This window comes from Sturnira hondurensis, unplaced genomic scaffold, assembly GCF_014824575.4.
Source record: "Sturnira hondurensis isolate 20B ecotype Veracruz unplaced genomic scaffold, ASM1482457v3 Scaffold0000362, whole genome shotgun sequence".
Taxonomy (NCBI): domain Eukaryota; kingdom Metazoa; phylum Chordata; class Mammalia; order Chiroptera; family Phyllostomidae; genus Sturnira; species Sturnira hondurensis.
Genome location: NW_028072993.1, coordinates 108,214 through 133,495, shown reverse-complemented (window position 1 = coordinate 133,495; position 25,282 = coordinate 108,214). Strand labels below are relative to the sequence as shown.

At 38.9% G+C, this 25,282-nt stretch overlaps 1 protein-coding gene across 1 annotated transcript in view; it reads right to left on the bottom strand.

Moving 5' to 3' along the window:
- Positions 1-3,414: 3,414 nt before the first annotated feature.
- Positions 3,415-25,282, bottom strand: part of FAR2 (fatty acyl-CoA reductase 2) — a 124,545-nt gene continuing 102,677 nt past the window's right edge. The window contains exons 5-12 of the mRNA XM_037031997.1: positions 23,123-23,300; positions 21,756-21,800; positions 17,125-17,243; positions 16,149-16,216; positions 13,731-13,902; positions 9,039-9,168; positions 6,303-6,430; positions 3,415-5,341 (exon numbers count right to left, since the gene is read on the bottom strand). Coding sequence (XP_036887892.1) covers positions 5,179-5,341; positions 6,303-6,430; positions 9,039-9,168; positions 13,731-13,902; positions 16,149-16,216; positions 17,125-17,243; positions 21,756-21,800; positions 23,123-23,300 — 1,003 coding nt within the window. The 3' untranslated portion in view covers positions 3,415-5,178. The remainder of the gene's footprint in view (positions 5,342-6,302; positions 6,431-9,038; positions 9,169-13,730; positions 13,903-16,148; positions 16,217-17,124; positions 17,244-21,755; positions 21,801-23,122; positions 23,301-25,282) is intronic.

The following is a 25,282-nucleotide window of genomic DNA, read 5'->3' as shown; positions in this document are numbered from 1 at the left end:
TTTTAGCTATTTTTAGACTGAATTTTGGTTTTATAAGTTTGCTTGTCAGAAAGTTCAATAAAATTTCAGGGGGGTTTTAATGGAAGGAAAAACAAGAATTATTTTCTTACTGTTAGGATTATGACAGGTATCTTTAAGAATTAAAAAAAATATTTTGGTACATATATATATTTGTTTTCATGTTTTCCAAATACCATATTGAAATTGTAATGAAATTAAAACTGCAAAAGGAATTTTTTTTTAAAAATTCAGCTTTGCTAGTGATTTTTATTTTAAAAGTTAAGAAAGGTTTCCGGCTGAAATTCCTTGAATAGCAAGATCAGATTTTTGGCAGTCAATACATAAGATTCTGACCAGCCCTTTGGATGGTGGATGAGGGAGTATGTTAAGATTTGTTAAGTGTTTTGATCTCACCAAGTGTTTCTTTTCAATTGCAGAGAACACCATACTGACCTACCTTCCTATTGGGCACTTTGGTTGGTGCCTGGGGTGCCTTCAGTAAGATATCTAACTTTACTAACTCAATCCTGCTTTTTATTTTATTAGGCTGTTCATAGTATTTACATGTATATACTTCAGCCTAAATACTTTAAAAGTTGAGATCTCAAGTTATATGAAAAAATTTTAAACTGTATTTGCATTCATTGGCCAGTAAGAAGAGGTGAAATATTTAGGTGAATAATTTTCTGCTGCAGTATTTGTGTGCTTCAGACCACTTCTTGCTAAAAGTTTAACTCAATACTAGTCACAAAATTCTAACTTTCAACTTAGGTGATTAATATCACACTTTTCTCATACACATTTTATGATACAAAGCACTGAATTTTTATAATAAATTTACAAATGCAAGCAAAATTTATAATCAATACACACTTTGGAATTCACAAAGAAAAAAGATCTCTTTTTAATGCTGTAATGGGAGGCAATATTATACAGTCTGTCTTTATATCTCAGATTAGTCATTTAGTCCCCAAAAGTAAATTTACATGCAACATCCTTGCCTTAAAATTTAAAACTTAGGATCTTAAATCTGAATTCAAGATGCGTATTTTTTATTGTTTAAAATGTACTTCAGCCCTGGCTGGTGTAGCTCAGTGGATTGAGCGCGGGCCTGTGAAGCAAAGGATCATGGTTCGATTCCCAGTCAGGGAACTGGGTTGCAGGCCAGTTCCCAGTGGGGGACACATGAGAGGCAACCACACATTGATATTTCTCTCCCTCTCTCCTTCCCTTCCCCTCTTTCTGAAAATAAATAACTAAAGTATTTAAAAAAAATGTACTTCACCTGAGCCTTAGGACCGTACAGATTTCACCATGCCCTCTAACCCGTACTTCCCCTCATATTCAGAGTTCTAGCAAATTCTCAGTAAGCCAGAGGAGATCGCCCTTGGTCAGCACTGTCTAGAGAGATCACCATTTCTTCACACCTTGCTGCCTGGACTAATATCCAACTAGGTCCTTAGAATTTTTTCCCCTCTGAAATAGTTCTTTAGTGATGAAAAGACTTTGCATTATTTCAAGAGTAGGAAACAAACTGCCTTGGGTTTTTGTGTTTTGTTTTAAAAGAACAAAATCCACTCATTTAGTGTCAGTCTTGGGTGTTAGACTCTAAATGAAATGACACATCGTAAAACAGTGTCTTTGTCCTTCCACAGTCGTGTATCCATAATAAAGGCTCCGTTCCTCGTGTTTGAGCTTCTCCAGCCCAGGAAAACTATAGCAGTCTTTAAATATCACTTAGTTATATTTGCTTTTCTCCAGACAAAGCAATCTCATAATTTAAATTATGAGATTGGACTTATTTTATCTTGTTAAATATAAATGCATGATTTAAATTGAACATTTGATGCAAGCTATCAGTAGAATTGAAGATTATAATCAGCAAAACATTGAATTTTTTTAGCAACTCCAAATTGTGTGGAATGCTTATTAACTCAGCTAATACAACAGTGGTGAAAACAAAGCTGTTCCCCTATGACCAGGACCAAGACCAGGGGGCCACCCTCACCAGCTTCATTCTGAATGGTGTTGGCAGTTCTCGCCAAAGCAGGTAGACAAGAAAAAGAAATAAAGGCCATCCAGATTAAAAAGGGAAAGTAAAACTCATTATTTTCAGATGAATGTTTGTCTAAAGGAATTAGATTAACAGTTCATCAAAATATAACTCATTTATACCATATTGTCTAATTTTAGGTAAAACTTAAAATGAGAAGGTGTGGGGAAAAGTATCCATTAACGTCAGCTACATATAGTACTAAAGCAGACCTTCAGGAACAATTTAGATAAGCTGTATAATAAATAGTTTATAAATTGCTCTCTGTTTTCGAGCAGTTACACTAATTGATTGTGTAAATCAGTTGATTATGTATATACTAAAGTATGGACATACTAAAAGTGAATAGCTAGAAGAGTCATTTCTAGCTATTTAAACTCAGTTTCAGTTAATCATCCTTTGCCTTGCGTAGCTACACTTCACAGGGTACTACCTTCGGATAAGCAAATTACATCTTAAATCTAGCAACTGCTGGTTTCATTAACCTTTTAAAATATATATATGTATTTAAAAACTAATCTAGGCAGTGAACACGTTTCCATACATTGTGTGGGCATATGGAACAACCATACTTTTTACTGTAGGTAGTTGCTTGTGTTTCCAGAACATCAGACTTGCAGTTCTAGAAAAATAGCCACATGGAAATTCACATGTGATTCTTGCGAACTTTGGAAAATATTGATGTTTTTGGAAACTTAGGGCTGACCTGTTAAGGGCATTGTGAGATAACACTATTTGGTTGTTAGTCTCTCAGACTGTTTACCTTCAGGTTCTAAGTCATTTATTTAAATTGTTTACTGGGAATGATGATGTTACATTGGTATAAAATTGTGAGAAATGTTTTTCTGAGTTGTGGGCCCATCTACCTCAACTTTCTCTAGTATCAGTTGCCTCGGGTGGTGGCTGTCTTCAACTTGGTAGTATGTCTTACCACTGCATCAGGTATCTAGTGAGTACAGAGCGTAGGGATTACTGAGACTGCTCTTTAAACACAGAATACCTTTCCTTTCTGTTACTTGCCATCCCTTTCCCCCCAAAGTGGAAGGTTGTTTCTCATTGCACTTAGGCACTCAAATCCTTGTTAATTGGTCTTGGTTTAAAATAATTTCTTTCATACAGACACCTATCTACTCTGACTGCTTAATCACAAGAGAACTTTATTCATATCATTTCTTGAATGCCAGAGAACCTGCTTCAGCACGTAGACACAACCCTGTTAATGGTGTGAGAAACTGAAGCCTTATGTACCTATGTGTTAATTTAGTCTCATAGGTTCTTTGGAAGATTATAGCCTTTTTTCTCAGTGGGATGGAAATCGGCAACAGTCAACAGTTAAAGATAAATACAGGAAGAGAGAAACATTTTAAATTCAAATTTTCATTTAATCAAAAGCCAAAATGAATACTTGATCAGTGAAATTTATTCAATTAGTGAAACAATAATCAAAAGGTAATACATTCTTAGAACTATTATGTTTTATCCAATCTCATTGAAGTACATATCTTGATTTCACTTTTTACCATACCTAGTTTGTATCTTTATCAATGTAACTCAAAAATAGACATCGCAAGCTGAAGATCACCAGGTGTTTGTTTCAGAGCTGTGTTGTCTGCCCCGGAAAGTAGTTCCCAGAACTTAGATGAGATTGGGAAAGACACTGCCCAGAAGAGTTCCTGCAAAATGTCCTTTACAGGCTCAGAAAAATCGCAAATAATGCTAGAAGCTGCCCTCAAGGCTTTGCACACGTCAGCCACTTGAATGTGTCATTCTAAATATTACCAAGTATCCCAGAGAGTGAGCATAAACATAACTTGTTAACATCCTATGCTCATTGAATTTTCTAGTAGTTGCAATTATTTTTAATTGTGTAGGCCTCAGGTATTATATTTGAGTAATAGTTCATGTTTTTAACATCAAATACTACACCACACACTGACTTCTCAAATATGAGGAGAGTTTGGATTATTATTAAAACAAATTTGAGAATAAATATAGTACTAATTCATTTTCATTACACAAAATATTTTTAACAAAACACCTATTCTCTAAACTTGGAGTCACGTAATGACCTCTCTTGCTGTACATTGTACAGTTGGATGATCAAAGTACTAGCCAATACTGGGGGTCACAGAAGAGTCATCTTCCCCACTTTATAGAAAAAGACTAAAACTAGCATTTAAAGTTTTGAAATTTTCCTTTCCTCAGTGACAAAGACCAGGGAACTGGGTTTTTCTGTGATTCCAGCCTAGAACTTTCCATTTGTCACTGAGGCCTGAGTAAAATAAGTTTGAATATAAGGGGTTTGGTGACTTTAATGAAGAAGAAGGAAATGCTTGAGAGAAGGTTATCAAGAAAATTGGTAATTCAAAAGATTTAGAAAGAATAGTTGTCAAATTCAAATTATGAGGATTTTTAGTTAAAAACATAAAAAACAAATCTTAATGCAGATATGATTGGGCCCTCATTCTGTACATAATTATTTACACCTCAGTTCTCTTTAGGTTTCAGAAGTGGATATAGTTAAGAAAAATATTAAATGTAAGTCCACTTTTCTAATTCCCCCAGCCCTCAACCAGGACTCCATGGTGTCCTTTTTGACTCCACAAAAAGGAAGCAAACTTCAGTGGAGAATTTAAGTATTTCTATCACAGCATTGAGAGGATGTTGTGACCATTCTCTCACACTGATGTTAAACCGTTACACTGGGTACCCCAGAATAGTCCCAAGGTTAGAACTGCCTCTTTTTTTTTTTTAGCATAATTCAGCTTCTGCCATGTGTTCTTCCATGTTTTTCTGAGTTGAAACTAGTCCTCTCGAGAAGAGTGCTAAGTGTAGAAATAGGGTTGTGCTTTGGTGTTTTTTATTCAAGGACATAGACTAGAGTGTTAGAAAACAGTCTGGAAATAATTTGTTCCTAAATATATGTGCTTATAGGGCAGGACATGACTTTCCTTCTCTCACTGTAATAAAAAAACATACAATTAAGAAACAGATGAATGTGTGACAGCACATTGGACAGGTAATGAGGTTACATATTCTTTGTTACTTCCTCATTCTGAGAACCACAGTTCACTGTTGTAGAGGTATCTGAAAGGTTCCAGATAAGTAAAGACTGACAAATGTCCTTAGGCCTTGAGCGTGCTGGATGCCCTAAAGTAGGAGATGCATTTGTAACAGAAGCTCACAATGAAGAGCCAGACATTCCGAGCCATCTGAGATCTTGCAATGAGAAGGCGCCAGGCGATGAGGAAGAGGGCCGTATTAAAGAGGTAGTAAATGTTGCGGAGTCTGGGGAACAGAAATATATAACCAAAGTTAAAACAGTGCCAAGTACCCAACTAATGTTATCTGAAGCATACACTTCAGATAGTGTCGGTTCCAGGCTGTGACAAGCAAGTAGTTAAAGACAAATGACCTGATAGCCTTTTGATTTTATATCTTTTATTTCTACATTTTCTCAGTAACCAGATTTCTATAATATTACCCTGAATAGTTTCTCTTTCTCAGACCTTTTTCTAACCTATCTTGCAAACAAGACTAACAATCTTTCTTGAATATACTTCGATCATATTACCATATAACAAATCTTCACGGGTTCTTGTTCACTCAGGTAAAACCTACCCATTAGAGGGTAGGTTCTAAATTTCTTAGCCTACTAATCAAAGTTCCATTCTGTTTGCAATTTATTTTGACATTTTTACCCTCCCTGTATTAAAAACCTTTTGCTTCTACCAGAATTATACCAGACTGCTGTAATTCTTTGTCTTAAGGGATAAATTTAAGACAGTTGAAGGACTTGAAGAGTCGTTATGTGATTTGCCATGTTAAATCATGTGACCAGGTCTCTTGTTGGGTATCCTTTCTCTATATCACATTATGGTGACTATCAGGGATCATTCCCATAGTTTGTCATATTACCATAGGGTGTGATAGGAGAATCAGGGAAGTTTGGGTTCGAATTTGGCTCTTGTACTTACCATGTTATTATGAACAAGTTACCTTGTTTGAACCTAACTAGTCTTTGATAAAAATTGGATAACAGAAATAATACCTTCCTCATAGGGTGTTCGGAAGTCTAAGTGAAACAGTATATCACAGGGCATAGTACGCAGGGAAGGACCTGTTAAGAGTAGTAAATGCTTCAACAACATTAATTCCTCCCCTCTCCCACTCAAATTTCATGTCCGGTATAAAAATCAGATACACAAAGTAAGTGCTCAATAAATATTAAGTGACTGACTATGCTTACCTTCTTAAGTGTTGCTTTGCTTCTGGGATTCCAGCCATATCCTCTTTCAATAAATACTTCTTAACTCCTAAAACATAATTTTCAATGTATTCCAACCAGTTCAACTTGCGCACATCGAAGTTGAATACCTGAAAGGCAAAAAGACAGTGGATTGCTAAAATTGCAAAGTGGACAATCACTTTGTTCACTTAACCAAGTTTCTTTTATGTAAATGAGTGTCAGCCAGTTTAGAAGACTTAGGTTTGACCCCTCAAAATAGATTAGACTTAGGTTTGACCCCTCAAAATAGATTATTTGAGCTGTTACTTTAAAGGCAGTGATAATATGGATTACCATTTGCTTAGCAATATTTAAACAGATCAAGCACGAATATTTGACCTTTAAGAAGTCTTGTGAGGGAAATTTAAGGAACCGGTATTAGTCTGGTGAAATCTAATTTTATTTCAGCCAAAGGCAGATTAATTATTTTTAAAAGTGATGGGAATACTATGTTAGGGACAAACAAATTATGTCATTTTCTTTCCATTTCTCTCAAGTTTGGGGGTGTCCCCTTGGCCAACCATCCTTTCCTACAATATCACTACTTAGTTATGTAGATGAAGGCTAACTTTGGGAAGCAATGCCTTGAGGAATAACTTAGCAGGATTTATATTTTGTATTTGCTTTAGCAATATTATCCATTATAATATCCACTAAATGGAGCCCTTCAAAACATTTCTTTTAGAGTTAAGTGGTAAGAAAAGCTTTGCTTTTCTTGGAACACTAGTATATTTTCTCCTTTTGGACAAAGAATACCACGAAACTATTTTCCTTTTTACTTTTCTACCAAAAACTCGAGAACAAACTCACTGTTTAACTGCACTGGCTTAGGTGTGATCTCGTAGACCACACATGGACATTCTGTGTTTTTCATTCTCATCCTTCATGCTTTATTTTATTCTTATTTTTATTTTGGTTACTATACATGTTTAAGATGTCTCAGATATTTGAGGTAATGCTCCACACCAACAAAGAGCAGAGGAGATTCACAAGTCACTGAGCGCTTCACAGACTTGCCCCAAAGCTGAACTGCGTTCCAAAGGTACTTCTGTAGCCATTTTGTTTGGATGTGTTATTTTTCCACAGGTATCACCAAATAATATTATTTATTCATCTACATGAACAGAGACCTTTAGTTCTTAGACCATTTCACTTTTCTAAGTTAGATTTCAGTGCAGCCCTAGGGTAGAAACCTGGTTCCATACAGCAAATCAAACAGGGCTGAGCCACACCAGAGTTCGGCCATTAAATCCAAGTGTTTAGGACTCTTGCCTTTGCTGAGATCATTTGAAAGCAAATGTTAAGTCTACTGCACATTTAATTTTTCATGGGATTTGAAGTTATTTTAGGTTAAAATAGTAAAATGTCAAAAATGAAACTCTTAACTTTATTACCTTTTGAATTATTTAGATGGGTAAACTCCATGGAGAAAATGCTATAAAAATAAGCCTATCTAACATTGGAAACTAATTTTTAAAACATGTACAATAACTTGAAGGCTTTTTAAATAAGCTGGTTTGATCAATCATCCATGCATTTCTAACAGGTACTTAGAATTATTCTGTCTAGTGAAGGTATGTAAGTATTTATGAAAATAGCTCTATTTCATGTTAATTGCATGGGTACTCAGTCATGATTTGGCTTAAAATAGCCCTCTAAATCTCATCTAGCTTGTGAATATAACATCTATAGTGTTTGACTTTGCAAGTAACCTTTAGGTACCACGACCTAAACTCTAGGACCTGGATTTGAATCATGCTCTCCGAGGCAGAATGTATAAGTAAAACCCTTAGCTGGCACGCGAGACTAGCTCCCTATCTAATATTTACTTCTCAAGATGACTTGGTTTCTTCTACATGCTATCAAGAACAAGTTACCCCAAGAAATGCTTTTTAAAAAAAATTGATTTGAAAAATGTCAATCAAGAGAGTGAAAACTTTAAAGTTGAACTGGAAAGTAATGACATGTTCAAGAAACTCATGACTCCCTGGGCAGAAAAGCTAGGAGCATGTACAAAGTACAAAAGATTTCTGTATCTGTGAATTTCAGAAATACAGAAAGATTTATCGCTTGCGATGGCCAAAAAGCTAGTGTAAAGAAATAAATGACACTGATGCCAAGCAATGAAAGTGAAGGCCAGTTTTGAGAAATCCGAGTCTGAACCACTGAATTCGTTACAGGGAGTGAGATCGGCAAAGCTGGCAAGAGGACAGTGCTGACGGAGGGAGGCCTCATGGGATGGAATAGAGAGTAGACAGAGGCTAGCTTTAAAACATAGGAAGAAACTATAGCTTGAGAGGCACCAGTGGTTTTGATATGACAAGGACAGTGGATGAGAGCGTTTGTGAGCAATACAATGATTATTTTTCTCAGTCGTACGCTATGGCTGTGGGGGGAAAGACACAGATACAGAATGTTTGCTGAAAAGATAACAGCTATGAGGGTGAACGAAAGATTAAAGCTGAGTAAGATTATGAAGCATGACTGCAGTACATAAGTGAGAAATCTAAGAACCTAGATCTTCTACACACATGAAACTGGTTTCCTGCAACTGTGTTAGTAGCATTGACTGATTTTCTTAGTGGGAAAAAAAAACCCTGTATATAACTGAAACTTTATTCATCAGCTTTCCAGACCAAACACTTTCAAATTCCAAATGAGTGATTTCCCAGTCGGTTAAGGCAGTGCTGTACTTACTCTCTGGTCTTCAGGACTCAGCTCGGACATTAGCATTTCTGTGTTGTTGGTGCTCCATTCCCAGCTCCGGTTGAAGAAATACTCCAGTAGGGAAATAGTTCTTAAAAGCCGGTTCATGACCTTTGTCATCCTGGCAAAGGTCAGAAAGGAGCAGATGTCAGCACAGCACAGATGATTGCTTCTCTGTTTCTCTAGGAACGCATGAGAAATTACTTTTGAGAAAAATATGTGAAAAATTCCTTCCATCTTTCCTTCCAAACTTCATGAAAACTTGCTCATATTTTCCTTCCACAACAACTGTCTATTGAATGAAGGGAAGAGGATGAAGCTGAAGAAGCATTTTGATAGCATCAAACCCCTCCTCTCCCTCTTTTCTATCATCTCCACGAGAGCAGCATTTTAAAAACCGAGCCAGGCAGCCATTCTTAATGGCACACAATTCAGTCTTTGAATTCCGAGGTAGACAATTAGAAAAATGATTTCTCTTCTGTATTATATGTTACTGGGTTTGAAAAAAAATAGATGGACCCAAGGTCTTAGCATATAATTCCTGGGCAGAAGTGTTGACTGTGTTAGTACCCATACCCCTCATGACTCATGAGGCACTTCTCTCATTCTATTGCCAGATGCTAATTGTGATGCTGACTGCAATTCAGAGCGAAAGGGAAAATAACATTTGTTGATGACCCACTCTTGTTCGGCATGGTGCTGATACTTTTTGAAACTATCTCCACTAATTCTCATAGCCTCTCTGTTAGGTAGGAATACATATGCATTTAAAAAGTATTTCATTTGTTCTTAGAGGGGAAAGGAGGGAGAAAAAGAGGAAAGAAATACCAAGTCCGAGGACCAAACGTACAAACCAGGCATGTGTCTTGGCTGGGAATTGAACCAGTGACCTTTTTGCTTTTCAAGATGACATCTGACCAACTGAGCCACACTGGTCAGGGCTAAATCTGCATTTTTATGAATGGGTAAAGTGACCTTAAGATGAAGTGGCCACAATAATAGGTATCAAAACCAAAATTCCAACCCAGCTTTGACTGGCCTCAAAAAGCCTCTGCTTCTGTAATCTTATCTCCCCATGTCCCATTACTTAAAGTAGACCACATCCTCCAGTCCTGTGGTCAGAACCAGCTCCACAGTGGGAACTTCCCAACCTAACAATTTATAAAAAACTTCCATATATGATCCTATCGCTCCTCACAACATAAGCCTGTGAGGTTAGTACCTATATTACTTGCCCTGACTGGGTGGCTCAGTTGACAGGCTTGTCGTCCCGTACACCAGCATGTTCCAGTTCAATTCCCGGTCAGAGCACATACCTAGGTTATGGGTTCGATCCTTGGTCAGGTCGCCTTTGGGAAGCAACAAATCTATGTTTCTTTTTTACTCCAATGTTTCTCTCTCTCCCTCTCTCTAAAATAAATAAAAATATTTTCTAAAATATTTAAAAAATTAAAAAACATCTATATTATTTATTTTCATCTTACAGAAGAATTAATAGGTTTATGGTCACATAGCTAATGCTCAAACCTAGGACTTCTGGCAACAAAGCACCTTTGGCCTACAGAACATTTGATTTTCACCTTATCAGGCATACCTTGGGAGTAGTGATTATTGTAGTTGACCCTGGAATGACTTATGATGCCGTTTTGGGAATTGAGTCTTATTTCTGGTCAATCCTAATGCCCACTTATCTAATGACTCATGAGGTACTTCTTGCATTGTATCATGGGAAATTCTTAGGTAGGAGGTAAAATCATTGTTCATTGATACAAGTGTCATAACAGGGTTCCATTTAGCTATTATTTTGTAACATCTTTGCTACAGACTAAATATTTGTGTCTCCCTGAAATTCATATGGCAAAACTTACTTCCCCTAATGTGATGGTATTTAGAGGAAGGTATTTATAGTATTTATGGTATTTAGCTCATATCAAAGACACCCCCAGAAATCTCCCTTGGCCCTCGCAGCATGTGAGGGCACAGAAAAAAAGATGGCTGTCTGGGAACATGGTAGTGGGCCCTCGGCACGCACCCCATCTGCCCACGCATCCGCATCTCAGATTCCCCAATCTCCAGAACTATGGGAAAGAAACTGCACTGTTTATAAGCCACCCAGTCCCTGGTGTTCTATTGCAACAGAGCAAATGGAGTAAGACATTCTTTATCCATTTTATAACTCAGATGTAATCGATGTGATTTCAACGGACTTATTTTCATTCTTTTGTTATTATTTTTATTTTTTTATTTTTAGAGAGTGAGGAAAGGGAGGAAGAAAGACAGGGAGAGAAACATCTATCAGCTGCCTCTCGTGTGCCCCCTGATGGAGGACCAAATGTGCAACCCAGGCATGTGCTCTGACTGGGAATCGAACCACCAATTTGGTTTGCAGCATGATGCCCAACTACCTTAGCTCTATTGGCCAGGGCATACATTTTCATTCTTAAAATAATCAGTGTACAATATGATTGTATGTATGGGACTATATCAGTTTTCTTTCTTTTAGAAAGAAAACTTTTTCTCAGGTAGAGAAGGTCTTCTTATTACATAAAATGCAAAAGTCATCAGAGTGATTCATTTTATCACATAAAAATTTAAAACTTTAGTAAAAATAGTGATTACTGTATACTCTTACGCAAAACCCTGTAAGATACATAAGATTGCTACCTTTTATTTTTATTTTTTACAGGTGATGAATTTAGGTTTTAAGAGGTTAAGTAATCTAGGGCTCATGTGGCTAAATCAGTGAAGTCAGAAATCTGACTCCAAACTCTTAAGAACTACATTATATGTAGCTTCCTTTGTATTATTCAATGTAAAAATTTCATATTCAAAGACATAAGAAACAGCCTTGGAGAAAATATATCAAATATAGATCTACACAGACCCATACACAGATATACACAAGTTTCCATAAATTAACAACACCAACCCCAACCCAGTAGAAAAATAGGTGAGAAACAGAAGCAGGCAACTCACAGAAGGGAAAACTTGAATGCGGAATGAACAAATGTCGCATGAACCACTGACAGAGAAGAAAACTTGAATGTGTTGTCTAATGAACAAAAGTGAGGGCTAAGGACTTGGGGCTTGAATAAAAGTCACAAAGAGATGCCATTTCTTGTCTTTTAGTTTGACAGTTCAAAAGGTTGATTTTTGCAAAGTATTGCCGAGAGTCCGTCAGGAAAAAAAACAACGTATGTGCCCATCTGTTGGTGTGGTTGGCCAAACTGACAGAACCGTGGTTTAGGGCAACCCCATACCTCCCAGCCCAGCAACGACACCCCCAGCATCTTCCCCAAACCCAGTGGCATGTTCTGGAAAAGTGCACGGGCACTTGGATTTGTTTGCCTTAAAGCAAAAATATATCTATTTCCACATGTGGTTGTAAATGCACAGATAACACACAAACTCACTTGGGGAGGGAGAGGGTCTGGAAAAATTCTATCATTCTCTGCCATGAAGATTCTTAACATTTCTATCACAAAACAAACTTACCCATTTCCCAAATACTACGATTTAATTTCTCACAAACAAAATTCATAAAGATTTTTATTGGGCCTCTTCCTCCCTGTGTTCTTCTTTTCTGCCTCTTGAACTTTGGTCTTAATCAGGTCTTCTTCCTCCCCTGGTGTATTTTAAAATCTTTAGCGTTTCTGCTTACAATGTTTCGTTTTTCTCCTTTTCACACCTTTATGTAATTAGCCCCATACAAATATCTTCCTCATAGCCACAGTGTCCCCTTTTCTCTGCTCAAGGAGAAGCTGGCCATAACCGACTTATAAGCTCTTAAGAAGGTCTCTGCAAAATTTGGAGAAATTCTACATAGCCTAAGTTTTAGTCATTTGCTCTGCTAGTAAGAATGGAAACTAATCCTGCCGAGAGAGACTTCCTCCTTTATCAAGAAGCTAGCATGGAAGGCAAGACTGTTCATATTTCTGATTCTTGACTGCAGCAGTTGCCTTTGGTAATTATAATAATAATGACTCCTCAGACACATCTAACGTTTAAGTGAGACAGCGAGAAATGAGTATGTCCTGTCACAGCCGCGTGGCGACTGAGCTGCCTCAGCATTTGCACACTTTTCACTCCGCCTGTTCCCTCTAATTTCTTCACTCACCTCTAGGTGGCAGTATACCTAGTTCAGATTTCTCCAAATGTTTCTTCTGTCTTTGAGACTATTTGAAATTCCTCCCTTAGCTCCCGTTTCCTCATTTGTAAAATTGGGATGATGAGAACATCCTCCTTGGATGGTTGTGAGAAGGAAGAGGAAGTCATCCTGCATCTTCCCCTGTGTGCGTGAGGGTGTTACCGTCATTGCACATTTGAAGATTACCTAACGATTTATCATTTTTTTTCCTTTCTTTTAGATTACCTAACAATTTAGAAAACCCCAGACACAAGAGTCTGGGATGCTTCTCTTTTGGGGTGGATGATTACTTGCTGAAATCATCAAGCAAATTCCTTAACATTTAACTTCCTTTCTTATGATGAAGGATTTTTAAAGTAGGGGTCCTCTGGGACTTCTCATCACTATTATTCCAGTTGTCCCAAACTCTGTGTGTGTGTGTATTGTTTTAGCTTCAGTTGTCACCTTTCATCCCAAGCTGCAGTAAGGACTAAGGACTTTAGGACCCTGATCTTCCATGCAGTGATGCTCCTAAAGCTGTTGTCCCAGCCTCTCACCTGGGCTTCCTTCCTGTGAGCCAGAGATAGAGGTCGTAGATGATGGCAGGGGCCCAGTGGCTGACCGCGTTCTGGTACTGGGTTGTGATGGTGTTGGTTGTGAAGTCAGCATTTGGCCTCCTAAAAGCTCTCTCAAATGGGATTTTTTTACATGTTGCCAAGGTTTGGAATCCTGGAGGGAAAAATAGAGTAAGTGGTAAGTTTAGAGCATTTGGGCCCATTGTGGTGGATGGCATTTGCAAATGGGCCAAAACAATAGAGAATAAGCGCTGGCTGTGTGGAGTTGGGAATCAGTTTCTGAGACAGTATTAAGATTTTTATCCTGGCAAATTCCCTGGCTGGTGTGGCTCAGTGGATTGAGCACCAGCCCGGGAAGCAAGGGATCCCTGGTTTGATTCCTCAGTCAGGGCACATGCCTGGATTGTGGGCCAGGTCCCCAGCAGGGGGAGCTCAAGAGGCAACCACACATTGATGTTTCTCCCCTCTTTCTCCCTCCCTTCCCCCCTCATTATAAATGAATAAATAAAAATCTTTAAAAAAAAGATTTTTATCCTGGCAAGTAGTCATGGCATTGTGAATAGGTTAGGACTTGAGTCCTCTTCTTGAAATCTTTACTCTCAAACAATTTCTGGGGGACAGAGTTTTAATCAGCATAGTGATACATTGTTCAGAAAAAATTAAATCCATCATTCAATTCTAAGTTTATCTAGTCTATTCCAAAATTCCCAAGATAGAGCCTACAGACTTTATTTCTTTGTTTGGAATCATTACTTGTAGAACCATCAGGACATTTCTTAACATTTTACTTAAACCTTGATAAAAGGTTACTTAAACCTTACTCCTGAGGGTTTAAGGAACAGAGAAACTGTAACGGCAGGACCCCTCCATGCTGGTTCGGTTTGAGTGTCACTGGCTTTGATTTCCTTGGGATTTCTCCTTCTCTGGGAACATGGCAGACTCAACTGTTCACTCTTATCTCTGGGTGAATATTCTTTTCATAATATTTTTTTCTTATTACTTAGGTAAAAACTCATTGAAAACTTTAAATGTAAGTCTGTAAATTCAATAATTATTTCCCAAAGCTATTCATTTGTCTTCCATTTTTATTTTATCTGTGTAGAACTTTTGAAGGATATGCCTAAATTCATTATTCAGTTATGATGACGACATCCATTATTTTGGTAATATGATTACTGTTCTATTTAAAAGAAGCATCTGACCCAGGAATCTGAACTCTTCTCCTCCAGGAGAAATTCATGTTCACTTTTAAGAATCACTAGCTGAGTGATGAGAGCAAATCCAAGGGAAGCAAGAAAACTGTCTTCTCTTTCAGGGACCAGCTCCCCATCTGAATGTGAAATAGATCATTTACTCTCACTGGGTCTCATATGTGAAATAAAGTTCAAATGGCCTAGATTATTTTTAAGATCACTTTCTATTTTGAGATCCTATAATTCTATAAAACAGATACTAAGAATTTTTAGCATGACAGAAGACTAGTTTGAATCTCAATAAAATTTACACGTAGCATCTTTAAGAGCTTAAAAATACCTTATTTGGATCTATTAATGCCTCTTTTTGTGAGCGATACCTTAATTCTGTTACTCAGGTAGAGGAGATTTATTTTTACTTCCAAGTGTTTTCAGAATTATTTAGTTATATAACTTAAATGACCAGATATATGTTCTAAAGAACTTTGCTGCTAGGGAATTTCATTTTAATTTTCACTGAAGTAACAACTTTGCAAATGGAATAGCACAGCTGAGTGTTCTGAATTAGAAATCAAATTCTAATAAATCAAGTCCATTTAATTTTTCGTCTGCATCTAGTACCTTAAAAAAACAGCTAGACCATCTAAAGTTTCAGATATTGACAAGAAAATCAACTCCTAAATTGACAAAGGAGCACATCATTGGTTCAGTTTCTACTCTATGCAGGATTGATTTTGTCAACAAGATACTTTCAAGATTACTTTCATGGCTAACTGCACAACCAAGAAGAGTATTACTAACCAATAATAAAAGTTTATGTTATTGGGCGTTTCTAAATCTGCTTGGTCCTGCCCCATTGTCAGGGATGCGGCGACGGGCAGGCGGGTGTGCCTAGGAGCAGTGGCGCTGCAGGAGCGGTGTTTCTTCACCAGCCTCGCTCACACTCGCTGACTTCCACTTGGTTTCACTTATTTTTAGAAATCTTTTTAGCCATCGGACCCCTTACTGCTTACAACCATGCAGATGTTCCCACCGACCCTTCTTTGGTACATTCTAGTCAACTCGTACACATGTATGGATTAGAAATATTTTCTCTCTTTACCTAGTTGTGCGTTTCCCCCCATTAAACTCTAAGCTTCATAACACACTTTGTCTAATTGTTCTTCCCGTGGTAGACATAGTGGTTAACATCACTACAGGCACTTACCCACTTTGCCCCAGTGACAGGGATTAAATCTACTAGACGTACAGTGGTAGATTAACGTTGATTTAGGTCTGGAAATGGAAATAAAGTTTAGATAAAGGCAACAAAATGAATAACTGATGAAAGGAAGAAAAGGGAAAATAATATTTAGACAAGTTTTTTTCAATAATTGTCATGAGTAAGGCAACCTAGCAACTTTCCTTCTTTTGTTCCTTTTTTGGGTTAATAAACACAATGGAAGAGGTTAGGAAAAGTGTATGTGTGTGTGTGTGTGAAAGAGATCTCAGATGGGCTGATGTAGCCGTGGAGCAAATGGAGGTGTCACGATGAGAAAGCCCGTTGTATTTCCAACTTAGGAACATGTTTATTAGGCAAAACTATAGGCTCAGTGTTTTTCCAAATCCAGATTAAGTCCTGCTGGTTTGGAAAACTTCTAAGTGTCTCACATCAAATAACAAAAAATATTTAATGTATCATTTACTAACAAAGCCAAAAGTACAAACAACCTTTTTTTTTTGTCTGCAGTAGGAAATCCTCACCCATGGTGAGCTGAACTTTTGGCATTTATCAGGAACTCAACAGGTCCATGAAATATAAAAGATGTTCTCATTTCACCCACTTTTATCTCCTTTGCCTTAAAAAAGAAGCTCTATATCAGATTACTAAATAGAAAGAAAGGCATTTTAGTTACAAATAATTTTATGGCTAATGTAAAGCGTTTGTTACTTTAGGACAAATGCAGCAGCATTAAGCAGTATTCATAAAACAACTCTGCATGGACGATGGTATATTTGGAACTAAATATACTAAATATACTAAATATACCATGGACGATGGTATATTTGGAACGTAAATTATTGAAGCAGATCCCTCTTACACCTGGGGTCTCCTATAATAAAATGCATATATTCCAAAAATAAGCCTAACAAATGTACCCTCCTTATCACCAAATCTCTGAAAGCCAGCCTAGCATCCACACCTGTGAATCGCTGTGTACCATCCTACAGCCAAGGTGAGATTGACGACCGTATCGACTGGAATTAGGTCTGCCACAGCCATTGGAGTACATCTCAGGGCCCGGAGTAAGCCTTTTCCAGTCTGCATGGGAAGAAGAAAGCAGCATATTGAGCCAGATCTTCAGTAACAGCGGGCGCCAGTAATGATGCCAGCGGGAGTGACAGCTAGCATTGATTCGCCCCTGACTAGGTTACGATACAGAGGCCGACGTCTCTCAGACCACCCAGCTTTCCAGCCACGGACATCTCAAACGCCAACATTTCTGCGAACCACTAGTGAGTGGTCCTTAGATCCTTTATGGACTGAAATCTCAAATTTGTGAGAGGTAATAGATTTAATTAATTAACAAACACCAAGAATAGTTTTTCACATCTTAAAAGTTAATTCATAAGATATTTTAAGAATTAAGGTCTCCCAAATTTCCCATTTGTATTGTATTAGTTTTTACTACTCAAATTTTGCTGTTTTCTGCCAGCACTTACTAACTTATGAGCAACAGCAGACACTAAAAGTTTAAGAAATATTTATGTTGTGAAATGAATACATTTCTGCCCACCGGTGTGGCTCGGTTGTGTGGGCGTCATCCTGTACAGTAGGAAGTCGGAGGTTCAGCTCTCAGTAGGGGTGCGTGCCTGGGTGGTGGGTTTGGTCCCAGATCAGGCATGTCCCACAGGCAAGCAATGGATGTTTCTCTCTCACATCAAGGTTTCTCGCCCTATCTCCCTCCTTTGCCCCGCTCTCTGAGAAAATGAATAAGTAAAATCTTAAAAAAAAAAAAAAAATCTGTCCTGGCTGGCGGAGCTCAGTGGATTGAGCACGGGCCTGTGAACCAAAGGATCTTGGTTCGATTCCCAGTCAGGGCACCTGCCTGGGTTGCAGACCAGTTCCCAGCACGGGACGCACGAGGGCAACCATACATTGATATTTTTTTCCTTCTCTCCTTACCTTCTCCTCTAAAGAAATAAAATCTTAAAAAAAAATTCTACCATTTAACAACTTTGTTATTCCTTCGGAAAAGGCCACCATTATTTACTTCTCACTTGGTATCTTAGTTCACCTCACAGATCACACATGTTGTACTGATGAGAATTGGGAATTATTCATGTTAATGAATAAGTCATGCTAATAAATAAGTCAGTAAATAAGGAAAAAGTTTTATTTTATGAAGTAATTGATTATTTATACCTTGCATATTTCCAACATTGATTTTAGTGGTTGTTAGCACTTTCTTATGTTTCTAATTTCTGTTTTCTTGTAACTGACTCCTTGGACAGAAGATACCAGTTTGAAATTTTTAATTTTTTTATTTTTTAAATATATTTTATTGATTATATTACGGTTCTACCAATTCTTACCCTTTGCCTTCCCCAATACATCCTATTCTCTCCAGTGCTCCTCCCCCACCTAGTTCATGTCCGTGGGTCATGCACCCATATAAGTTCTTTGGCTTCTCCATTTACTATACTATTCTTAACCTCTCCCTGCCTATTCTGTACCTAGCTATTTGTACCTCCTAACCCCTATACTTTATCCCCCTCTCTCCCTCTTCCCCTCCCAACTGGTAACCATCTAAATGATCTCATTATCTATGATTCTATTTCTGTCCTGCTTGTTTGCTTACTTTGTTTTTAGATTCAGTTTTTGATAGCTGTGAATTTATTGCCATTTTAGTGTTTGTAGTTTTGATCTTCTTTTTCTTCAATAAGTCCCTTTAACATTTCATATAATGATTGTGTGGTAAGGATGAACTCCTTTAGCTTTACTTTGCCTGGGAAGCACTTTATGGGCCCTTCAATTCTAAATGATAGCTTTGCTGGATAAAGCAATCTTAGATGTAGGTCCTTGCTTTTCATCACTTTGAATACTTCCCTTCTAGCCCACAAAGTTCCTTTTGAGAAATCAGCTGAAATCAGTCTTATGGGAGCTCCTTTGTTTTTCTCTCCTTTTCTCTTGCTGCTTTTAAGATTTTCTCTTTATTTTTAATATTTGCATTTTATTTATGATATGTCTTGGTGTGGTCCTCTTTGGGACCTTGGGTCTTGTTTGGGACTCTCTGTGCTTCCATGTCTATTTTCTTCCCCAAATTCAGAAAGTTTTCTTTCATTATTTTTCTCAAATAGATTTCCAATTTCTTGCTCTTCCTCTTCTTCTTTCAGGACCCCTATGATTCAGATGTTGGTGTGTTTGAAGTTGTCCCAGAGCCTCCTGACAGAGAGTCTATAGAAATAGATATAAAATATCCTCTTTTGAAATTTTTTTTCTTGCTGTTCTAATTGATTTTTTTCTTCCATGTGTTCCACATCATTGATTTGATTCTTGTCAACATCTACTCCACTGCTGATTCCCTGTGAATTTTTCTTTATTTCACTCAGTGTAACCATTTCTGCCTGGGTCTTTTTGATGCTGTGACGTATGCACTCGAACATCCTCATCAGTGTTTTAAACTTTGCATCTCGTAGATTACTTGTATCCACATTGTTTACTTCTTTTCCTAGAGTTTTTCTCTGTTCTTTCATTTGGTCCTTATTTCTTTGTCTTCTCATGTTGGCAGCCTCCCTGTGTTTGTTTCTATGTGTTAGGTAGAGCTGCTTTGACTCCTTGTCTTAGTAGCATGGACTATTATGAAAAAGCACAGCCATAAGTTGGATGGGGTGGAGCCTTAGGTAAGCACCAGGGCAGGGCAACCTATGTGAACCAGGTTGATGGTTTCAGACATGGTGTCACCACTCTGTAGTTCTGTGAGGGGAGGGCTTAGAAAAAGGACAACGCTGTTGCCTGGCCTCTGGAGCTCTGTCCAGGAGGGAGCTGTCCCCCAGCACTTGTCCTGATGCCAGAAGCTTCAGTTTCCCCCCATATGCCACTTGTGCCCTTCAAGTTGCTGCCCTGGTGCTGGAGTTCAGAGGGAGTGAGTCTGTGTAAGTCCTACGTTCATTGCGGATCCTTTAAGAGGAGATGCCTGACCTTCCTGCCGTTTCTTCTGCTGCCCCAACAACCATGGGTTTTGGCAGCCAGAAGTTATGGGGACTTATCTTGCTGGCACTGGAACCCTGGGCTGGGGGTGCTGGTGTGGAGCTGGGGTCCCTCACTCCTGAGATATCCCTCCCATTTTTTATCCAACACAGGTGAGTGTGGGACCACCACGTGTCTCTGAATCTTCCTGTCTGTGCCCCTCCTATCCATCTGAATGAATATGACTTCTTTAATTGCCTGGTTATTGGACTTCCATACAGCTCCATCTTCTGGCAAATCTGGGTGATAGCTGTTTTGTAGTTTACTTGTGATTTTTGTTGTGGTTGTTCCAGGAGGCGAGTCATGTTTACCTACACCTCCATCTTGACTGGAAGTCTGAAGTCCAAGTGAAAAACTTTGGCCTTCTCTGTCCCCACCTTTGGAAATGAGTTGTGGGTTCCGTCTCCAGTCCGAACATAGGAGAGGCAACTAATCGATGTTTCTCTCCTTCTCCCCACTTCAGGATGTAAATAAAGCTTGGACTCTTGTAATCTCCTGGTGAGACATATGCAGGAGCACAGAAAACAATGGTGAACACTCTTAACCAGAAGTATGGAGAGAGGACTGGAAAATTTTAGATAACTTGAATAAATGTGCAATTTTATAAACAATGTCATGGAACATACCCCTTGGGTCATGTTAAAATAATGATGTTCTCAGTTACCAAATGTTACCCTAACAAAGCCTTAAAGAAGAAGGCAGGTAGAGAACAAAAAAAGAGAAAGTGGAAGCTGCTAGAAAATAAAAGAAACCAGAAAGTTCAATATCACTGTCTTTGACAAGTAGTGATAATTCACTGTCTGATGTTTGTATCTCAGTTCATGTTGATCTAGCTCTGAGAACAGAGGCAGAGTCCAACGCTGAGTCTGTAAGATTTAAACTAAGAGAAGCGCATGGGGGTCCCGGTCCTAGAATGCTTCACTCTGGCTCAGACTGGCTCCGTCCTCACTGCGAGCAGACACAGGGCTGCTGACTTAAAGGAACCATTCACGTTTCTCCGTGTCTGTGAGAAAATTATTGTTGTAAAGTTTCCTATAGTCGTCAATTTTTAATTTGAAATCTTTGCTCCATTGGTAGTTCTCATTCTTATATTTATTAAGAACTAGTTATTGATGTATTTTATGCATTTATGTAACCTATATCCACACACATAAATTCTTGCATGTGTTTTATAGTCAAGAATTTAATCGTCTTTATGAATATGATTTTTATTAATGCCCAGTTCACTGCGTTAATTCAAGCTATTAATGAACAATGAAAAGGAGGAAACACCCCCATCTAGTGGGATAAAGGGGAACTACAGACATGGTCCTCAATGCTCAAAGGCTTTCCAAAAACAAATTCCTGAATGGTAATTGATATCACAGCATGTCAGTTTTTCTGATAATAAAATCCAAAAGTCAAAGTAATTTCATTCTGACTCTGTTTTTCAATCAGCAAAACTGAGATAAGATGCTTCGATTGCAGTTAGTAAAGTAACATTTATGGCTTTGGATCAGTAAAGCTAAGCCAACGCTAAGCATGTTACTAGGTACTACCCCTCCACTGCATTGCAAGGAGTTATTTCCACATCATTATACATACCGCAATAATGATCCCACTGGGTCCATGTATGTTATCGACCCAGCCCTAAAAAAAAAAAGAAGATTTCTATTGGTTATACGTGTCTGAGAATTCTAATGCCTTCGGGACATTTGCAGTCGAATCCTAATCCGTTTCAAACAGGAGCCTTGAGATCCCAGCCTGTCTGACCCTCTGATCCCGTAGTTCCCACGACACAAACAAAGGTCAGTGGCAAAGCACTGCACAGTTTCTGCCTTTCATTTGTGCAGGAATTGACATTCTGCCAGCAGGAGTTATGGAGAGTTTTAAAGACATCTTAGGGGCTAAATCGGACTTGTATTAATATCATGCTTTGCTAACCAATTCATCAACCACCATCTTCCTCCATCTGGGACCTGATTTCCTCTCCCCAGGAGAACGTTTCAAACATGATTTGTAGGAATTATCCCTTTCTTGAGCATTTCAAGAGCCATACCATCCTATCTATCTATCTATCTATCTATCTATCTATCTATCTATCTCATTAGCTTGCTTAGAGATGTTAGAGGGAAGATTATGTTTAGGAGCAGTTGGAGGAAAACGTTGTTTCGAATTTGTCTCTTCAACCCTGAGCAAGACAGTTGACCTTATTGTGTCTGTTTCTTTATCTGTAAAGGTTGAAAAGCATGTGTGAAGTGGCAGAGGAGACAGAAGAGGGGAGAAGGAGGGGCTCTTTCTCGGGCCTGTCACTCAGGACCAGGCACTGCTCCGCACTCCCCAAGTTTGCCTCATCCGGCCACCTCTCCAAAGTGGTAGTTACAGCCCTGCTTTACACACCAGACAACTTCAAAATCGGCATTGTCATTAAACAGTGCAGCTCAAATGTTTATGGCCCGAAAACTTCACAGAATCACTTCAAAGAAGACAATTTAATCCCAGGTGCTTTCAAAAGCATAGAGTGGTATACAGAGGTTAAAAGTTATTATTCATCAACTGAACACCTTCTGTGAGCTGTGATATTTATCCTGGCATATGTAATACCACCGATTTCGCCATCAAGAACGTTCTTGTATATTTAAACTACAGCGGGAAGGCAAGAAATGAAACTATCGCCTATGGAAACTCTAAGATTGGCATTAATGAGAAGCTGACTTGAGGTCTCCACCCAACTCCAGAGCAGTCGGTGGAAGTCCCAGGGGGGGCCTCGCGCGGAATAATTCCTGAACCAAATGTGGAATTTTGCCCGGTTAAAATGGGTTTGAGTTTGATTTCCTACACTCAGCTATACATCCTGGAGAGAGAGACAGAGGGCGGGGGGGGCGGGGGCAGTGAGAGAAAGAGAGAAAGACACTGAGCTAGAAGGGTGCAGACTTGGACCCGGAGCAAGGCATCCATGTGAGCGGCCTTACTGGGAAGGGCTCCTGCCAGGTTGCTCCCACGATGGAGGGTCTCACGATGGCGATGTTGAGCTTCCCGCTCTCCTGGTGCACGACCATCTCTCCCAAGGCCTTCGTGTAGGTGTAAGTGTTGGGCCAGTCCCGGATCAGTTTGGGCGTGATCTCCTCGACAATAGCGTCGTCCAACCACCTGAAGGTAGTCAGAGTGAAAAAGAATTCTAGCATCCTGGCTGGTGTAGCTCAGTGGATTGAGCACAGGCCTGCAAACCAGAGGATCCGGGTTTGAATCCCAGTCGGGGCACATGCCTGGGTTGCAGGCCAGTTCCCAGCAGGGGACCCAAGAAAGGCAACCATACATTGATATTTCTCTCCCTCTCTCCCTCTCTCCTTCTCTACCCTTCTTTAAAAAATATAGCAACGTATGTTAGACCTAGGCAATAGACCAAAACCACACTGAGACACAGACACTCACACTCAAACGAAACTTCCACTTTAGCTTGCATTGCGTGCTGGGTGCGTGCTGGGCGCATTTGCGGAGTGCGGACCCCGTACGGACCCTGGCCTGGGGGCTTCCGTGGCCGCCCCACTCACCCTGGGGCACCCAATGCGCCTGCAAAATTCAGCTTTTAAATTCCAATGAATGCCTCAACAAAATAAAAGCAACTACATCTGGAAGCAACTACATCTGTCAGACTTATAATCTGTTTTAGCAAATCTATAAAATGTTTTGAAGGTCTGTTTAGGGTCTATGCTAATAGCTTGGTAGTAACGTCTAGAGATTTCCCGGGAATTCTGAAGTGCTCGAATCACTGATAATAGTCTGTCAAGTGGAGTGGTTGTAGTTCTCTGAAGCAGCTGTAATAGTGACTACTGAGTTCCTCTATTTACAACAAAATATGTGTAATAAACAACCGAGTTACCATGACGACAGCCTAATTTTTCTTTAAAGGTGTCAGAACCATTTTGATAATCTCCAAGTCTATCTGCAATTTTTGAAGAGAGCAATAATATTATCGAGAATTAAATAAGTAATGTTTCTCTTAGCTGGCGGATCTATTTGGTCAAACTTTTGATAATGTAGTTTTTAAAAATTAGACTAAATATGTTAGTGTGATTTGACACATTTATTTCTATCTTATAGAACTGAGCTCAGTCATACTAACTTTGCTTGTAGAAAAATCTTAGCTGTTACTGCTTTGCTCCCATTTCAAACTGTTGAGCATTTAAGATGTGTTTATGCCAAGACTTTCAGAAACACAACGCTCCATTTGAATAACTCTCATTTGCAATAGATGAGCATTGTCTATAATGTTTGGTTTTTCACTTTGCTGCTGCTCAAATGTCTTTCAATTTAAATTGAATAGGGGAGGTCTGAGAAGTTCTGAGAATTAAAAACAACTCCAAATACTCAGAAAAATAGGTATTCCAATCGTATAGCCCCTGAGGGTCAGGAGAGAGTGTGGGACGATGCAGGCAGCTCTCCACCTTTATAATGAGGTTACCTTTTGCTCATCTTGTTAGGGGGTCAACAAAAGGTTAACTAACCCATGAACAATTTATTTCCTGCACCTGCAAAGACATACGGGTTACAAAAACTGGGTCAGAAGAAATATAGCCTAATTTCTCTTTTTTTAATACAGCTTTACTGAGACATAATTCACCAAACATACAATTCACGTATTTGATGGAAATGCAGCCTCATTTTGATAAGGTTGCAAAGAAAATAAACTCTAAGCAAACAGCAGACCCCTGAGACGCCCTAGGGCTGTGTCCATGGCAGGTCCCAGCTGCTGGGCCTGCACCCAAGGGGTACCAGCTAGAGCCCTGACCAAGGGGGAGGGGGAGTTTGCTTCTCAGAAATGTAGGTTTCGTGGGTTCTCAGCAACACACTTCAGAAGCTGTAGTGTTTGGTAGACGGCCTGCCTCTACTCTTCGTAGCTTCACCTGTATTTTGCTGTACCATCTTCTCATTTCCCCCGTTTTTAGTAGTGAAGATGGCAATAATTACATCTGCTCTAAAGTTTTAGGTTATCGTGAGGGCCAACAGAAATGTCCACAACTGCACTTGAAGCTTTTTGATAAAACAAAATGAGCCAGTCGACCTAAGGCATTCTTATCTTTGGTAAAACAACCAAGGGGCATATATCTACAGAGGCGGTAGTGGCTTTCAAA